The sequence below is a fragment of the Scomber scombrus genome, chromosome 22 (genome assembly GCF_963691925.1).
Source record: "Scomber scombrus chromosome 22, fScoSco1.1, whole genome shotgun sequence".
Lineage (NCBI taxonomy): Eukaryota > Metazoa > Chordata > Actinopteri > Scombriformes > Scombridae > Scomber > Scomber scombrus.
This window is the reverse complement of record NC_084991.1, coordinates 8637734-8654501: the sequence shown is the minus strand read 5'-3', so window position 1 is coordinate 8654501 and position 16768 is coordinate 8637734. Positions and strand designations below refer to the sequence as shown.

The following is a 16768-nucleotide window of genomic DNA, read 5'->3' as shown; positions in this document are numbered from 1 at the left end:
AGGAAAGACAGAGATGGAAAGAAAAGAAGAGAGACAGCCAAAGAGTGCAAGAGAGCAGAAAAGCATAAGAGAGTATATATCTCACACTTCCTACTCCTCCACAAAAGGAGCAGAATTAGGCCTACCTCATGAAAAAGCCAAACCTCTCTCTCTCTCTGCACCAGAAAACAAGAGCACCTAACAACAACAACGCAGCGCATCAAGCCATCATGTACAATGCCAGCCAGGCACATTTGAAGGTTTGTTGGGCTGTGTGTGTTATTCAAGGCTCATCAGCGCATGGAGATGCTGGGGAACAAAGCACGGGGTGATGCTTTGAAGATCTGACAAGAATCTGACTCGCCCACAGAGAAAGGCAGAGATACAAATGCAGAGAGAGGTCGGGATAAAGAAGGAGAGGAGTAGGGAAATGAAAAGAGGTACAGACAAGGTAGACGGAACAAGACGCGGGAGAATATGATAAAGGGGAAGAGCGGAAGGAGTGAAGGACAAGAGAGGCTAAATGAAGAAGAAAAAAAAAACTGTCAGCAGGGGTCATGTTTTCACACATCATTGTTATCAAAACTTGTCACTGAGGTGAAGAAACACGTAATGTGCGTATGTTTCCTCAACACAACAGTGTTTTTAACTCAGTGTTCATTTTTAAAAAAACATAATTCACAGATATTTGTAAGACAAACCTGTTTTATAAGTGATGGTGTTTAAGTTGAATCAGATCTAGCAACTAACGATTATTTCTATAATATACTAATCTGTCAATTATTTTCTCGATTAATCAGTTAGTTGTTTGTCAGGAAACGTCAGAAAAAGGTGAATAGTGTCGACCATTGTTTCCTGAAGCACAAGGTGATGTCCTAAAAGGTCTTGTTTAGCCCCAACCAACCAACAACCCGAAGATATTCAGTTTACAATCACAGAAGACTAAAGAAAGCAGAAAATATTCACATTTGATAAGCTGGAATCAGAGAATTTAGACATTTGTTTTATTAAAAATGTTTCCAAATAATTAACTGATAATCAACATAGCTGGTGATTCATGCAATAGTAATAGACAACTAATACATTAATCAATTAATTATTGCAGATCATTTTTCAGTTGACAGATGTCCCATTTTGGAATAGTTTACAGTTTAATAGGAACACCTTTGTAAAAACTGATGTAGTCTAATACAAGAACCCTGCCATAAATCATATCCTCATGAAGGTTATAATGTTAAGAAAACTGTCCTATGGAGAGCTTCATGGTCATTTTGAAGATCAGACAAAAGATCAGTAATTTGTAGTTCACTTTAAAGTTGAGACTCACTAACTCTGAGTGAAGTGCTGTGAGATTCTAGCCTCTTGCGTGCTTACAAGCACTTAACAAGCGGATCATAATTGTGTCTCTGTGACCATGGCTAGTTCTGGGTGTGTGAGGTACTCCACTGAGCATTGTGGTTTCCATTTAGTAGTTCTATTTTGAATGGCTTCAAAGAGAGCTTGAGGGGCCAACACACACACACACACACACTACTACACAAACAGTATATTACTAGGATTCATAATGGGAGCTGGACACGGCCAATAGAAATGTTACCACTTAAACTTCTCACAACAAGAGGTAAATTCCGCTTTACTGTCGCATTTCTGTACAATATGTGTACTTCACCAGCTCTTTTTACTGCTGATTCTCACCAGGAGTAGCTGCAAAAATAAACTGTTTGCGCTATACTGGGGAAAAAAACAGTCAGTATGTGGTTAAAAGGAAACAAATAACTTTACCAATAAGTAAAATAAACTTCATAAATATGTAAATTTTGTTCATAAACTTCCTGAAAAATGACCCCATAGGTTAATCCCTGACACACCAACAGACTTTGAAAGTAGTGATTCTATGTTTGTATGGACAGCATCCAATAAATAAAGTCACGACTTGCAATGTGTGTAACAGTTTTTACAATTACAAGAAAGTATAAAATGTACATTTCTGATATATCTACATGTTGACCGTTTCAGGGGCTGGGAGTGTGTGCACGCTTTGTATTTGACCCAGAATGTTTGGACATAAACGCACACAGCGGGAGGACTCTGCTGAGAACAATGCGGCGTACGCAAACGAGCACACGTTCGCCTACACATGTCATGCTCTCTCACTGACACTGTACTCATACCATCTAATCATAACGATAAAACTGAGCGCTTTGATACATACATGTAAATCACACAAGCTGAAGACAAAAGAAAGGAGGAAGAGTTCAACGGCCAAAAAGATATGAAAAGAAAGACTGTCCTGAGAGTCCCGGGGTCGACTCTCTGTGACCTGTGGTGATGAACCGGCAATTAAACCGGTAAAGTCTTGCCAGCTACAAAAGGTACTACTCTGTACTGTGGAGAGGAGCACTATAGAGGCAGTAGAAGGGGCAGGCTGAAAAATGACTGACCATTGTATGAACAGCATATCGCATAATGGATTTGGGAGTCTTAAAGGGAAGGATCACAAACAGAGAAAGAGACAGAGAAAGGGGGAAATATTACTCACCGATGTACTCGAAGACGTAGACGACGAAGAACGGCGTGACCAGGTCGTTGATGCCTTGCACGTAGCCGCTGGCCGGGTGGCGGATGGCCCAAATAAACAGGATCCGTTCAAAAATCTTACACAGACAGAGACACAGTGTCAAAATAGTTTGTAGATTGAACTTTAAATAATCTCTTATAATGCACAAATAAAATAAATTAAAATAAATTTACAATACAATCAAAGTATAAAATGACTTGACTTCACATTTACACTTAATTAACTCTAAATTAACCCTCCTCTGAACTGTTGAGTTTTCTATCAATCAACTACTTGAAAAATCAACTAATCCTTTCCACCGTACTTCATATCTGACTGACACCTTAAAAAGTTATTCTCGAGCAGTAAATAAGGCATGCCATAGAAAACATCTGGTTAGAATTACAGGCTTCAATCATGTGAGTTTACATTTTAAGAGAGTGAGTGAGGTGTGTGAAGTGGGAATAGAAATCAGAACAATTTGAGGCATGCCAAGCTCGAGAAGAGGAAAGTTTGCTGGAAAACTACAGTTATGGATTTTCATTTTTAAAAAAGTATTATTTAGTTACTTCAAAAAATGACCGCAGACATAATCTAGTTTAACCTCATCGTCTTTGTTTGTGGATATGTTGGAGGGAATATTAAAGGTGCCCTGTGGAGTTTTTGAACACTAGTACTGATTTAGAGCGCTCGTTTGTATTACGGTCGAGCACAAGGATCCACGCACACTTCGTTGTCATGCTAATTGACAGTTGGTGGTAGTTATGTGCAAAGAAGCGTAGCAATGCGCCAACAAAGACAAGCAAGAAAAGCAAGCTAGGGCACATTGATGAACTAACGGAGAATGTTTACCAGGCCTCCAAGGTTCACATGCTGCCTTCTGATATGAAACACTGAATGTAAACAAAAACACTCCACAGAGCACCTTTAATGGCACATATTCTAACAGCTCTCAACTTTCAACATAAAACTGTATCTCAAAACAGAGATCTGAATATTCAGGTTAATGTTACATGGAGTGCTAATAAAAGGTTCTATCACCAGCCCTTAGTTTAAAAGTTTGATGTGTGTGTTGGGTATTTTTTCTGTGTGTGTGTATGTGCAATAGTCAGTTGTTTTTTTTCCAACACAACCATGTTTGTAATTACTGTCTGATATTTGAAAAGTTTCACCTTTATATTGGCTTTTGTAAATTAAAACGCATGCTGTTGTTTTTTAAAAAGCTTATGACTGTTTGCCGGCATTACTTTTTTCTAGTTACATAAGAATAAGAATCCGCACTGAGGATTTTGGATGTTAAAATTGGGTGAGCAGTCTAATTTAAGATGGAGCACTTCTTTGCTAACGCCTCTCAGCACAGCAACACCTCACATCAGTCTCTCAGCTGGATTCTTCTGTGAACAACACAAGCTCACTTGGAACTTCCTTCTCAATCAATCAATTAATTTATCAAGTTTATTTGTCACATGTAATCATATAAAGGTACAATCACATTAAAATGTAATAAACTCTGCTTTGGTGTTGGTCTCCTCCCTCCTCTCTTCTGTTTTCACTCACTTTGTTTCTGTCTCTTGCTCTTCCCCTCTGAGCATGTCACCTCCTCCATCTCTCCCTCTCTCCCCCCCTGCTTCTAAATATTTTTTTGAAAAGCAAACACTTCCATCTTCGTTATGGGTGGCTGTTTAATGCTGTCAACCCCAGTGAATTAGAGGAGGCTTGATGTTCAGCTTGTTTTTCTGGTGTTCAAATGGATTTACCCAAAAATACACATACACACACACCTTTTTGTACCACACCCATCAAGCACTTTCATATGTTTGGGGGATATGTCATGTCTCTGTCACTTTCTAAATAACCTCATAGCTCATTGTTTTATAGGAAAAAAAAACAGCCATGGTGACGTTGGTTTTTTTGGAAGCTGGGCGCACAAAACCCCTCATTTGTATTTAAAGAAATTCCATCAACATTAAGACAGTCAAGGAGATTGCTAAGATGCACCAAGACTCTCTCCCTCAAATCTCCTTTACCTGCCTTCACATCTCACACCTCCTCTCTGCTTATCAAAGCCCCATCCATCAAACGGGGCGAAGTGCTGGTGCTAGCAGGGGGAGTGGTTAATGGGACTTTCTTTTCATGAAACCTCAAAAGCCGACATGCATATTTCTCTTTGGCACCTCCAAGTGAATCTGTGCATATACAGACCACAGGAGGCTCGTCCATATTTTTGAGAGTCAAGAGACCAAAATATTAAAAAAATGTAAAAATAGTAATTGGCTAAAATGAATCTCAAATAGTCCTTTATTGAAATTCTACTTGAAATGCTTCAACTGCGACAAGTGCAGGGCAGGTAAGAGGAGAAAAGACAGTGTGCATGAAGTGGTGAGACAAGAGCAGAGGAGGAAGGGCTCCTGCTGACCTCCTTTCTGCAGGATCTCATATCAATTTTAATGCATTTCTTTTTTATGTTTTTATTTTATTTATGTAAAATGACTCTCCAATGGAAGATGACCTCCCTAACCAATCAAAAATTAAATTAAAAATATTTTAAAACACATAACTAAAAACTTACATTATTTTGGACTTTTTGAAAAGTCAAGCAGTAGTACTTGCTTTAGCTAGTGCAACAGCTAGCTGCTTGTTGCAGCCCTGAAGGACTGTTTAGGACTGTTGTTAAGCTTGCTCCAGCTGTCCGGGACACACAGCTGGACTGGGGTGGTGTGCAGTGGCCTGACATGCTGCTGCTCTGAACTCATCAATAATACAAAGTTAACAACATAATTTAAATGAAACAACTGGGAGAGTTAGCTTGGTTGTCATTGTTGCTAATGATATCACACTGTTAACTGGTTGAAAAGGTACAGTGAGCTGTCTGGACTCCCAGCCTGATTCACTTGGACTTGATCCAGTTTCTAATTGGGTGGTTGTTCAGCCACCTGTTGATATTGTGTGATTTGTCAATGGGTGTGCAGGATGTCTGGCTGCTTGCTTGTGAGAATTTATTCATTCTTGCTTGTTTTTAAACTGAACTGTATGTTGTAGTTAGTATTTAGACTTTTTCATTGCTAAAAGTAGTGTAGTGTAGGCTATATATTTTGCATTTAGATTAGAGTGCCTAAGTCATGTATTTGATACATGCATGAATACTGATGTGAATCTATACTCTTAGATCTGATGATTTTTTTTACTGTTCAGTATTTCTGTTAAGCATTGATCTGTACCTGTATCGGATTATAAGCTTTGAGGTGAAACGTGTTAATAATGTGATATATTGTCTATTTTTGATGAGAACATAAATATAGAACAATACTATAAATGTGGGTTTAGGTTTATGCTATAAATGTGGTTGGTGTTTTTAAAATCTTATTCCATGTGCTCCTATTTAACTTTGAGCAGCTGGCCCTTTAAAAGGTATCTGCACAGCCTGCTTTCTAATATAAGAAAATAACTTGAACAAAGTACAGATAAGTAGCCAACTAGAGTAAAATAACATGACATTATTGGTTGTTTCCTCCTCCTCCTGTCACCAGCTGCCACTGATACATACTCTACCCCTCCCACACCCACTTTACTATGGGCAAAGAATCCTAACTCTTTTTGTTTGTGTGCAGCAACATTTGAATGTGAAAGACAGAAAACAAAGATGAGAAAGTTCCGCCTTCAAACCTGAATAATGTTGTCTTTGGGTTTAACCGGAGTTCATTTAGTCCTCAAAAGACGGCATGCTAGATTCCAGTAAATGTAGTTAATCTCACATTAATTTCATATTCTTCTCATAACGCGGTGCATCTCCAGGACAGGAAATCAGCTTTCCTGAGTCTCCTGTGTCATAACGCTTTGACTCCATCCCATTAGTTGCAGACCCCACAGGACCCTGATAAGGGTAATCTCAAGAGGGAGAAAGGAAATTGATGCAACAAAAAGGTGTCAAGTCATTGACATCTCGCACACAAAGTGAAAAGGAGTGAAAAGGGGGGTCCTGAGGTTTAAAAGACGATCCCACTGTCAAAAGATGATAGGTTCAATATCTCAAATTACTACATGTGCACTCACTCCTTACTTGAAAAGCATCGGTTAAATGCTTAAATGAAAAAAAAGAGTAAAACAAGCTGTAATGATAAATCCTGCTCATTCAGCCTGTAATCACAATTTGGAGGCGAAAGTTAACGTTTTCCTCTCACGTCGGGAACTTGTAATTGCTGATTATCTGCATCTTGTGAAGACTGTATTGTTCTCCAAAACAAGAAGAACTCAAATGCTTAGATACCACTTAGGAAATCACTGCAGAATTGCTTCAATATCCCTCTCTCCCCAAAATGGAACAGACTGTTGACTGCCTTCTATCTTGGCTAAATCTCCCCAAGCCCCATGAGGGGGGGGGGGGGGGGGCGCCGAGACAAACAACTGAATGAAATGAAGCAGAGGTGATTTTCAGGTGGCACTGCAGCAAGCATAACCATATAAAAAAAGAGGCCTTTGGAGTCTGTTGCATACCAAAATATAAGAGGAGCACGGTGTCTGAATATTTCAATGTACTCTAGTGGCTTTCATTATGCACGCAGAGAGGGGAGAGCTGCTCGACGGGGACGCGAGTGAGAGAGACGTGGGTTCTGAGAGGACAAGAGGGGAAAACGAGGTAAGGGAGGAAAGAAAAAAGAAAAACGAGAGTCGTAGTACACACCGTACATAAGAGTAAAGACAGAGGTAACCATACAGAGCCACTTTCCTCCTCTGATCTTATTTATTTTCACCTTATCACACTGCTTACAGCCCCAAGTTGTATCCATAACTATACGGGGGCAACGGGAAGTAGTGTTACCTTGGGCACTGTGTGACTGACTGTGTGTGAATTCATGTGTTTGTGTGTGAGTCTGTGCTGTGATTGCCTTCATTTGTCTGTATAACTATGCATACATTGGTGTGCATGCTTTCAGGAGTGCATACGCGTGTGCTCCTTCGCCCCTGCTGTATGTGTAGGTGTGTACGCACACTGAAATCCAGAGCTCTGGCTATGTCATTAGCCTGCACCTCATTATGGGATTTTTCTATCTATGCTTTCACTTCTCTGTGCTGCTTCTCAGACCAGTGGTTCTACGTACGGCAGGGCCTCCCAGAAGCACTGTAATAATAAGACCAAATTAACCCCATAGAAATGAATGGCGTCGAGTTAATTCTAGTGTTAAGTTGTATTGAGAAGCTGCGCTAATAGTCCCATAGGCCTGCTGAGCCAACACACATGCTTATTTTTGAAACAAAAGTGACTTGAAACGCATTTGCACTTTAATATTCACTGTAAGTAACACTATTATCCAAAGAAACTTACAATGAGTTAATGGTTAAGGATTCGGCATCTCGGTCCAGTAATGTCTGCATGCCATATGTTTTTCTAACGTGCCCTAACTACAGCTGATAGTTATTGTTTTATCAAAGATAATGCTTAAGAGGGTTTTAGGATAATTAGTTTCTATATCCCCGACAACGCGGTATCCAGCTGTAACAAGATATGCTTTGTTCAGTGGTGCTAACAAAGCAGAACAAAGGAGCTTTTATGAGAGAGCTAACCATGCAGAGTGGAGGTTTATGTGTATCTGATCTCATGCATGACTGCAGGTATGATTCGGTTCTTCTCTGTGCATTTTTAGTTCTGTGGGCGTCTGTATGTGTGTTTGTGTTCACCCATGCCAGACCATGCAGTGTGCAACAGCAAGGGTTTCCCCCCCCCATTTCAAACTTCTAGGCAGATTTAAAAGTATAACCCAACAAAAACTCAACGTGATGTTCTCAGCTAATGAATATTTAATATTATTCATGCCACACTTCTCTTTCTGAATGCTCTTTTACCAAGGTTTATGACTACACTAACACAACACCTACTGATACCATAAACACAGCCTATGAGATCATTTATTCTGTATCTGCTTATGATTCTTAACCTTTAGCTGAAGCCCGTTAATCTCTTATATCTCTATCTCTTTCCTATACGACGCCAGTGTGTCATAAAGCTACTCGGCTAATGGCTACCACCCAAATCTGCCCAAAAGCAGGGAGGAAAAACCCTGCTAGGTTAGGTGGTGTGTGTGCAGCAGGAGGGGGGTCTCACCTCTTGGACAGAAGCTTGTTGAAAGAGAGGAATAAGAGGATTAGTTCTCGGTATGTCAATGTGAATCTGCAGAGAGAGAAAGAGAGAAAAAAAAGACAAACACTGAAGCAACGGGCAGGTTAGCACAGATCGGAGAGGGAGAGAAACAGTTAGTGGATTGGTGTCCTTGATTGGAGGCAGACAGGGGTTTCGGTGGTCTGAAATGGATGGCAGCGGTGGTCCTAAATGTGTGTATGCTTGTGTGTGTGTGTGTGATTGTACAGTATGTTGTGTGTGTGTGTGTGTGTGTGTGTGTGTGTGTGTGTGTGTGTGTGTGTGTGTGTGTGTGTGTGTGTGTGTGTGTGTGTGTGTGTGTGTGTGTGTGTGTGTGTGTGTGTGTGTCTGTGTGCATGTGAGACCACATTTCCACCATTTCAGAGTGTCTACCCCACAGATGAACAATACAACAGGAGGATAGATTCATCAGAAGGGAGCCAGACGGATGCAGGACAGCAGCTGGAGCCAAGCCAACTGAAAATAGTCCAGATTGCATCGGACTGTTTGCGAGTGTGTGGCTTGTTGCTGACAGGACTGGGGATTGAGCTATATTCACAGTCCTGTCTGCCTTACCTCTGTCACCTTTGGCTGCAGCACCAAAGACTCAGGACTCATCCTAGGAATGTCTATGTGGATCTGACAGCAACATGGGAGAGAAAGTGTTAGATAAACACACACACACAAGCAATCGCGCACACATTTGCACTCACAAGTACCATTGTAGAAGTCCCCTTCATGCACTTCTCCACTATATCCTGCATTTAAACCAGTACTTGACCAGCTGTGAAAGAAAGGATTATGTTTAGACTTAAAGGAAAATTCTGATATTCATCAACCTGGGTTTTATTCTCGTAACTGTCTTCTGAGTAAAGTACAATACAGTTATCTACAAAGAAAATCTGGAGTTTTCCTTCAACAACTGAAGGCAGATGTACTGCCCTCAATGTGTGTTGTGTTTGATCTTAAAACTCAGTCATATGACACTAGATAAAATGATTCTGTAAAATGTTTGTACTACCGATCCCAGTGGGAATCAACATCTCTCTAGGCAACTTTCAGCAGCATTCAGTTCATTGAGTCGCTTGCCTCTATGGTTGAGTTCCAACCGCCTCTTCAGAGCACAAAATGACTGAGAGACAACGTAAATAAGTGGCTGGTGAAAAGAGTGGAAGAGACGAACAGACAAGCAAGCAAATGCTGAGCTAACATTTGACAGTTGGCGGAAGGATTCCAATGAGTTGCCAATGTTGCTGGATGTTTGCTTAAAATTTAGCCACTCGAGCTTGATAAACCCAAAAACATGACAAGCAAATGTTTGGTTTTACTGCCCCTTAGTGGTCAAAATAATTGTTTATGCAACTTTAACAGTTGTTTCAAACACACAACTTCAGTGTCTTTCATCCAACGAGCTGCCAGACTTATCTCATACATTCTGACAGCTTTATAAAAGGCAAAGCTAATTTTTTTTTTTTTTTTTTTATACAGTTTGTTTGGGGATGAAAATGCAGCAGTACTTCAAAAAGCTTGCAGTGCGAGCTGGGACTTCTACAGTGGCTACATCCATATGCATATGTATACACAGACAGAAGCAGTTTTGGGCAAGTTACAAACAACATACGCAGAAGGAGTTAAAAGACAGATGGACAGACGCAAGAAGAGAAACAAATTATGGACGCAGATGGAGAGATTCAGACTAGCTGATGGAAACAAACGTAAGACATATAGGTGTAATGTATGTAAATATATCTAAAGCCACTTAAATACACTAGAAACAGAACATAAAACAACTACCATGTGCATTCAATTTGTGTGTCTAACTGACATATTTATGGAGGATCATTTTGGTCGAAAAATCCAAATGGAAAATGAAAAGCGAACAAATTAAAATCATTATTTAACAACACTATTAGGAATATTCTGGCTATGATTAAACTTAAAAAGAAAAACAAAATTGAAAAGGCTAATTTAAAAGGTAAAATGGTCATCTAAAAATGTCAAGTGACCATGAAAATAAGGACATTTAAAATGGAAAAACTTAAATGGAAAGGCTCAAACTGAAAACTTAAGTTGTAAAGATGAAATTGAAAACATCAATGAAATAAAAAACAAAAGGGAAACATCAAATATGAAACTCTAAATGGCAAATGGAGAAGCTTAAATGGAAATACTTAAATTAAAAGCTTAAATAGAAAAACACATTTTTTTTGTGCTTCTGACATTTGGCTTTTCAAGTTGTATATAAATGAGGAGGTGCGGCTCAGATACTTTTTAGCTCAATTATGGCCTGATTATTCTTAGTGGTGTTGTAAAAATAATAATCTTTTTTAATTTTATCTCTATCAATTTGGACTTCTAATTTTAATTATGACCAAAAATATCTTCCATACTTATGAACAAACACACTAAATCACACACGGCAGCAGAAAAGAAATCACTAGAAATCATCCCTCACTCCATCAACACCAAAAGAGTTGGAATGAGCAGAATTTGGCAGACAAGGAGGCTTCAAGACACGAGCCAAACAATCATCAAAACAAAGTATGCTGGCTTTCTGGCACAGTGCAGAATAGATCAATGGGAAATTGGACAGAATATGAAAAATGCGTGTTTTTGCTATCTACGGCCCACTTTGATGTTTTTTATCGGCTTGAAATGAATGGGAAGTAGTTGAGTGTAAAAATGAAAGAGTATGTGGGGGGAGAGAGAAAGAGAGATAAACACAGACAGAAAGAGGGGGAAAACTAGATATTATTTTCAAAGCCAAAGAGAAGTGTTCATTTAAGCAGCTCTCTGAAGCTCGGGGGTGAGATGTTGCCGCTCGGTGAACAGGGCTCGACCACACAGCCTCCATGTCAACACAGACAGAAAGACAACAGTCCTATGAGTACATGAGGGAGAAGGAGGAAGGGACAGAGCGGAGTAAAAAGACATGGAAAAGCACTTTTTGCCAGATAACTGGTTTCAGTAATCCTGGCTTCAGGGTGCTGTCAAAACACACACTCTCTCTCTCTCTCAGACACACACACACAAACATACATATAAACATCTTTGGGTCCCGGGTTTCTGCTGAAGGAATACATTAGTGCCAAGTTGTTCTTGTAATTGGAAATGGAAACTTTTGTTGTCCATCTCTCATTCTGTCCATCAAATTCTGGGATTCAGACAGGTGTGAGGGGAAAAAGCAATGTAAAATAAATCATTAATAGAAGAAAAAGTGCAGTGTGTTTGTGTGTGGACTTGAGTGTACGAGCATGTCTACCTGTCTGTATGTGTCCTGATGGTGTTCGTCATTGCGGGAGTCGTAGTATTGCTGGATGAAGCCAAAATATTCTTGTCTCTTCCTCTGTAGGACGCTTTCTCTCCTCTCTGCATTGGCTGGGAGGTAACCCTGAGAGAGAGAGAGGGAGAGAGAGAGAGTTTGAAAAGTAGACAGGAATAGAAAGGAAGGAGAGAAAGAAAAAGAAAAGAAGATAGAAGGAAGAATTCAGAGTTACAAGCTTACACTAATAAAAATATGATTGACCAAGAAAACTCTTCTTTTATAATGATTTTTTTTTTTTTAAATGTGGCATGAAAAACAACCTTTTCCTCTTCTAATTCCCACTTCATTTAGCATGTTTTGATCTTTGATACACCATGTTTAACATCACACATACTGTCAAAAAGATGTATTCTTCTGTTCATCTTCTTCTTACTAACTAGATTAAGTTAGGTTTCGAATCCGTCTTGGAAAACGGATTTGTATGGATTAAATAAACATTACAACACATTATTTTAAACATTAGAGAAATAGTTTGTTACTGTTAGACAGACCCAGACTACATCTTCGCTAAGCTGCCTGTCTACTGACTGTCTCCAGGAAGTGATTAGCACCCCCCGCCCAAAACGTTGAACTATGATTTCAAATGTCCAACATCCTAAAATTTGTTTTCATTGAAGTTGCAATAACTTCAATTGTTGTATTGTCATATGAAGGCATTAAAATGAAAAGCCACAAACCATTTTATACACGCATTACGGTAGCACCCCAGCTTCCTTTCACATGTTTGACAGTATGTGAAATGTATTATTTACCAAAGCATTGCATGGATTCTTGTACCGGCCCCACACTTTAGAAAGTAACTAGTAACAGTCTCCACAAACACACCTGTCTATTTGTAAAACACATGCACACAGAAACATTATAACTAACGCTAGTGCCAGAGGATTCCACATGGGACTCATTAATTCAGCTCTGTAGATTTTCAGTAAAAGCGTCTTTTCAGTTTCTGAAACCACTTGGCGTTTTTATGTTGCCGGTCTCTTTTTATTTATTTGACTGTCAGGATTCACTGTTTAATGAGCCTTTATTTCTAAACTCTTGTTTTAAAACCTTGACTGGCTGCTTTGAGTCTGTTAGCCAAGTTTAATCACAAACTAAACTCCTCCACCTGGGATTATACAGTCTGTAAATGACACACTTCACTTTGTAAAGGAAACTTTCTGCTGCTTGACAAAATACTTCCTGTCTCTTAGGGGATCTACCTCTATGCGTGTGTGTGTGTGTGTGCGTGTGTGTGTATGTATGTGTGTATACTTCTGGGAATGTGTCAGGCAGTTTATGTGAGCATACATTTGTCAAAGTGTGTATCGTCCTTGTGCGGTCCAGGCTTATGCAATGAGGAGAAAGTCAACTCCTAACTGAGCAACAAATCTAAAGTTTATTAGCTAAAAGCGAGAGCTGGGAACAGGAGCTTTGAAATATTCACTGAGTTAAAGTCCTCAAAACAGAACTCAAACACACCTGCTTGCTCTGACAACTGTTACATTGTCTTACATTAATTCTCAACAATATGATGATTAAAGTCAATCATTACATTAATCTGTGGGGTAAAATTAATCTAATTCTTAACGTCTTATTTCAATCTATTTTGTTACCCATTTAAACACTTTAGATCAATATTCAGATACATGTTTCTACTTTGTATCATTCCTCTTGACAAGAGCTGAGAGTGCACATGATAAATCGCATAATCAATGTGTTCAATATTTCCAGAATATATGATTAGTCACTTTCTCGCTGAGTTAGTTGTAAAGATTGATATCACTTTCTTACAGCCAACAAGCTGTTAGCTTAAACTCGACTAATTAATGAACTTCAGAGATGCTGGTTTGTGGATTTTTTTTGTTTTATCCAATACATGTTCCTCCATGGAACTTCGCCCATATGATGACAGCTCATGTGATAAACAACCACCTGTTAAGTGACAACTGAGCCGTCTCCATGAAAACTGAGATAACTCCATTCACTGACAAAGACCTTCACATGAGATTCACAATTGAGAGAAAAAGTTAGCAAGTAGACAGAGTAAAATACTTCTTTGTTTTTGAATGAAAATCAATAATCAATTTAAACACAGATTTCCTAGTGAAGGATTTTTTAAGTAGACAGATGCTGTTGCAGACTTGCTCCATTATAACTCTCAGTGTGTGTCTCATTTATCACTTTCAATTTAAACTGAGCAGGATTTTTTCTTAGAGCGCATTTGGCTACTGTTCAGTCACATCTGAGATCAGCTCTGTTCTGGACTGGCTTTAGTGGAGTCACCATCAAACTAAACTGTTCTACCTTCTCTAACACTGACAGTCTCTGAAAAACATAACAGGCCTTAAAAGGCTGCTGTTGCCTGTGGGTGTTTGTTATGTATGTGGATGTCTGTCTTTCTTATGGCTGTGCTATAAAGTTGGTTAGTCGTTTCCATTTTCATATAGTCCATTCGTGCTTAAATGAGACCACCGATAGTCATTCTAATCACCAGGGGGCAGCAAGAACAGGAGGGGGGTGTGGGGACTTAAGTCACGACAATAACGCAGCATCATGTTTGGTTTAACATTATTATCTCACCTTTAATAGCATAATCCATATCATATCTATAATGTTAGCTACTCTTATGATGGGCAGAGCAAAGTTTTGGTGAGCAGGAAGACTCATTAGTAACATAATGGTGAACGCACACACACGGACACACTCAAAGTTTAAATTATGGGCAACTATCGAGAAGAAAAATCAATAACAACAGCAACAAAAAAATTGTCTTTATTGTTTTATATTCTTTTTTTTCTCCTAGACAAGGCCCCAGGAGATGTCTGCAGAGTCTAGAGGTTTGCTTGCCGGCACATAAGCACACATACAGACAAACACCAGAAACAGACACTGAACTGAAATGTGAAAAACACACTCAGTCGAGCAAACACTCCGGTTCCACACACTCACATATACACGATATGACACGTAAACACAGATCTCATTTTATATTCACCCGATCCATCTTTTCCCCCTCTCTCAACAGCACTTCTCATTCTCTGTATCTGTTGGTTTAAGTTACTCGACCCGAAAAAACAAAACTGTCAGCTTTTTCACAACCAAAAGATGGCAGACACCTCCTCCTGTCCCCCCCCGTCTACCTGACTGCCGCTTCTCCGTCGGTGCTGCCAGTCAGCCAGACGCTCTCATCTCTGATATCTGCGGGCTAAAGCTATGACTGTGACTTTTTCCACGCTCGCCCGTCTGCCAAAAAGCCCATCCGTCACATGGTGAAACCGCTCCGTATGCAAACACACACACACACACGCATGAGACATAACAGGGCGACCACAGAACAGCGGGCTCCGGTATTATGTGCACTCTGCCAAATGAAGAAGAAGAGCCCGTGTGTGTGTTGAAGGTTAATGGACGGCTTAATGGAGGTCAATCATTGCAGCTGCATTAAAGCTTGATAGGACGGGACCACACACATACACACACACACATACACACACACACAAACAAACTCACTCACACACAGGGGGATTTAAAGACAAGAGGACAAAGCTGTGGCAGCACAATTAAGTGTGACAAGCACAACATTGTGGTTTTATTTCATTCATACTCTTTTATAATCACACAATTGAAACATTTCAATGTGTTTTGGTCTACTGGTTAAAGAGGGGTGGGTGAGAGCAGATCTGTGTCACCAGCCAGTGGTACAAAAAAGTAGCTGTGCAGTGCTTGTTTCTGCCTCTGTTAATCAGTCTACATAAACTTCATCTCTTTACTCTTCCCTGCATCAATCTACTCCTCAATCCTTCCATCCCTCTAATGCAGGGGTGTCCAAACTTTTTTCACTGAGGGCCATATACGGCAAAATATACGAGGGGCTGGGCCACTTACTAGAGGTGAGGTATATAGCCTCACATCTATTGTATTAAAGTAAGAAAAATCCTTTAAAAGTTGGTCAAATTTGCTATATTGTTGAATATATTTACAGAAAAAAAAATCAGCCATCATCACAGCTTTCCATAAATGGATTTTTATTGATTTATTCAGAAAAGGGGTTGGTAGCTAATTCTCAGAACAGCAGCCTCAGATTTCTTCTTAGTCAGGATGGTGATCCCATTCACAGTACAGAGAAAGAACAATAAAGGGGAAAATGGGATGGGTACCAGGGTTTCCCACAGAAAATGTGTTAGTTAAGGTGGTGGGGAGCAGTGAGACGGAGGTTTTTGTTGACATTGTCAAAAATGTGATAATTCCACTTAGTTTATTACTGAGGTCGTACTAAGAGGTGGTGGTGTACTTGGGTGCATTATATTGAAAGGTGTTCCTAATATTTTGCCCTCCTCATGTATGTTGATGGAATGGACAAAATATTAAGAACACCATTCAATATAATGCATCCTAATACACCACAATCACTCAATAATGAACATAAAGCAGAATTTTCACCTTCTTGTTAAAAAATGTAGTATAAGCTTCATAAATGTAGAATTTATAGCAGAGCTGCTGTATTGGATTAAACTAGATTGCACAGGTTAGGCCAGTGAGTCTATCTTATATAGTTAACTTATTCTCTGAACTATATTTTATAGTAATTACAAGTTATATAGTATTATACAGTTAAGTAGTGATCTTCAGCTTCAGTAGCATCACGTTTTTGTTGAATCTGCCTCACTCTCTCTCTTCAGGACTGCTGAATGAGAAAGCCTGAAACGTGTTGCTATAGTAACGTCACAGTTACCTGTCTGAGGATTAACGTTGTTAATGATGACATCACATGGCGCTGTTTGCATTAGTTTTTCTG

The 16768-nt window shown here is 39.5% G+C and overlaps 1 protein-coding gene across 2 annotated transcripts in view; it reads right to left on the bottom strand.

Annotated features, from left to right (window-relative positions):
• Nucleotides 1-16768, bottom strand: part of tbc1d22a (TBC1 domain family, member 22a) — a 128944-nt gene that overhangs the window by 81542 nt on the left and 30634 nt on the right. Inside the window, exons 7-9 of one of the 2 annotated variants that reach the window (XM_062443847.1) lie at nt 11929-12057; nt 9243-9305; nt 2519-2633 (exon numbers count right to left, since the gene is read on the bottom strand). In XM_062443847.1, the coding sequence (XP_062299831.1) occupies nt 2519-2633; nt 9243-9305; nt 11929-12057 (307 nt within the window). Of the gene's footprint in view, nt 1-2518; nt 2634-8633; nt 8700-9242; nt 9306-11928; nt 12058-16768 lie in introns of both variants that reach the window. The other variant, XM_062443846.1, reaches the window with a different exon arrangement.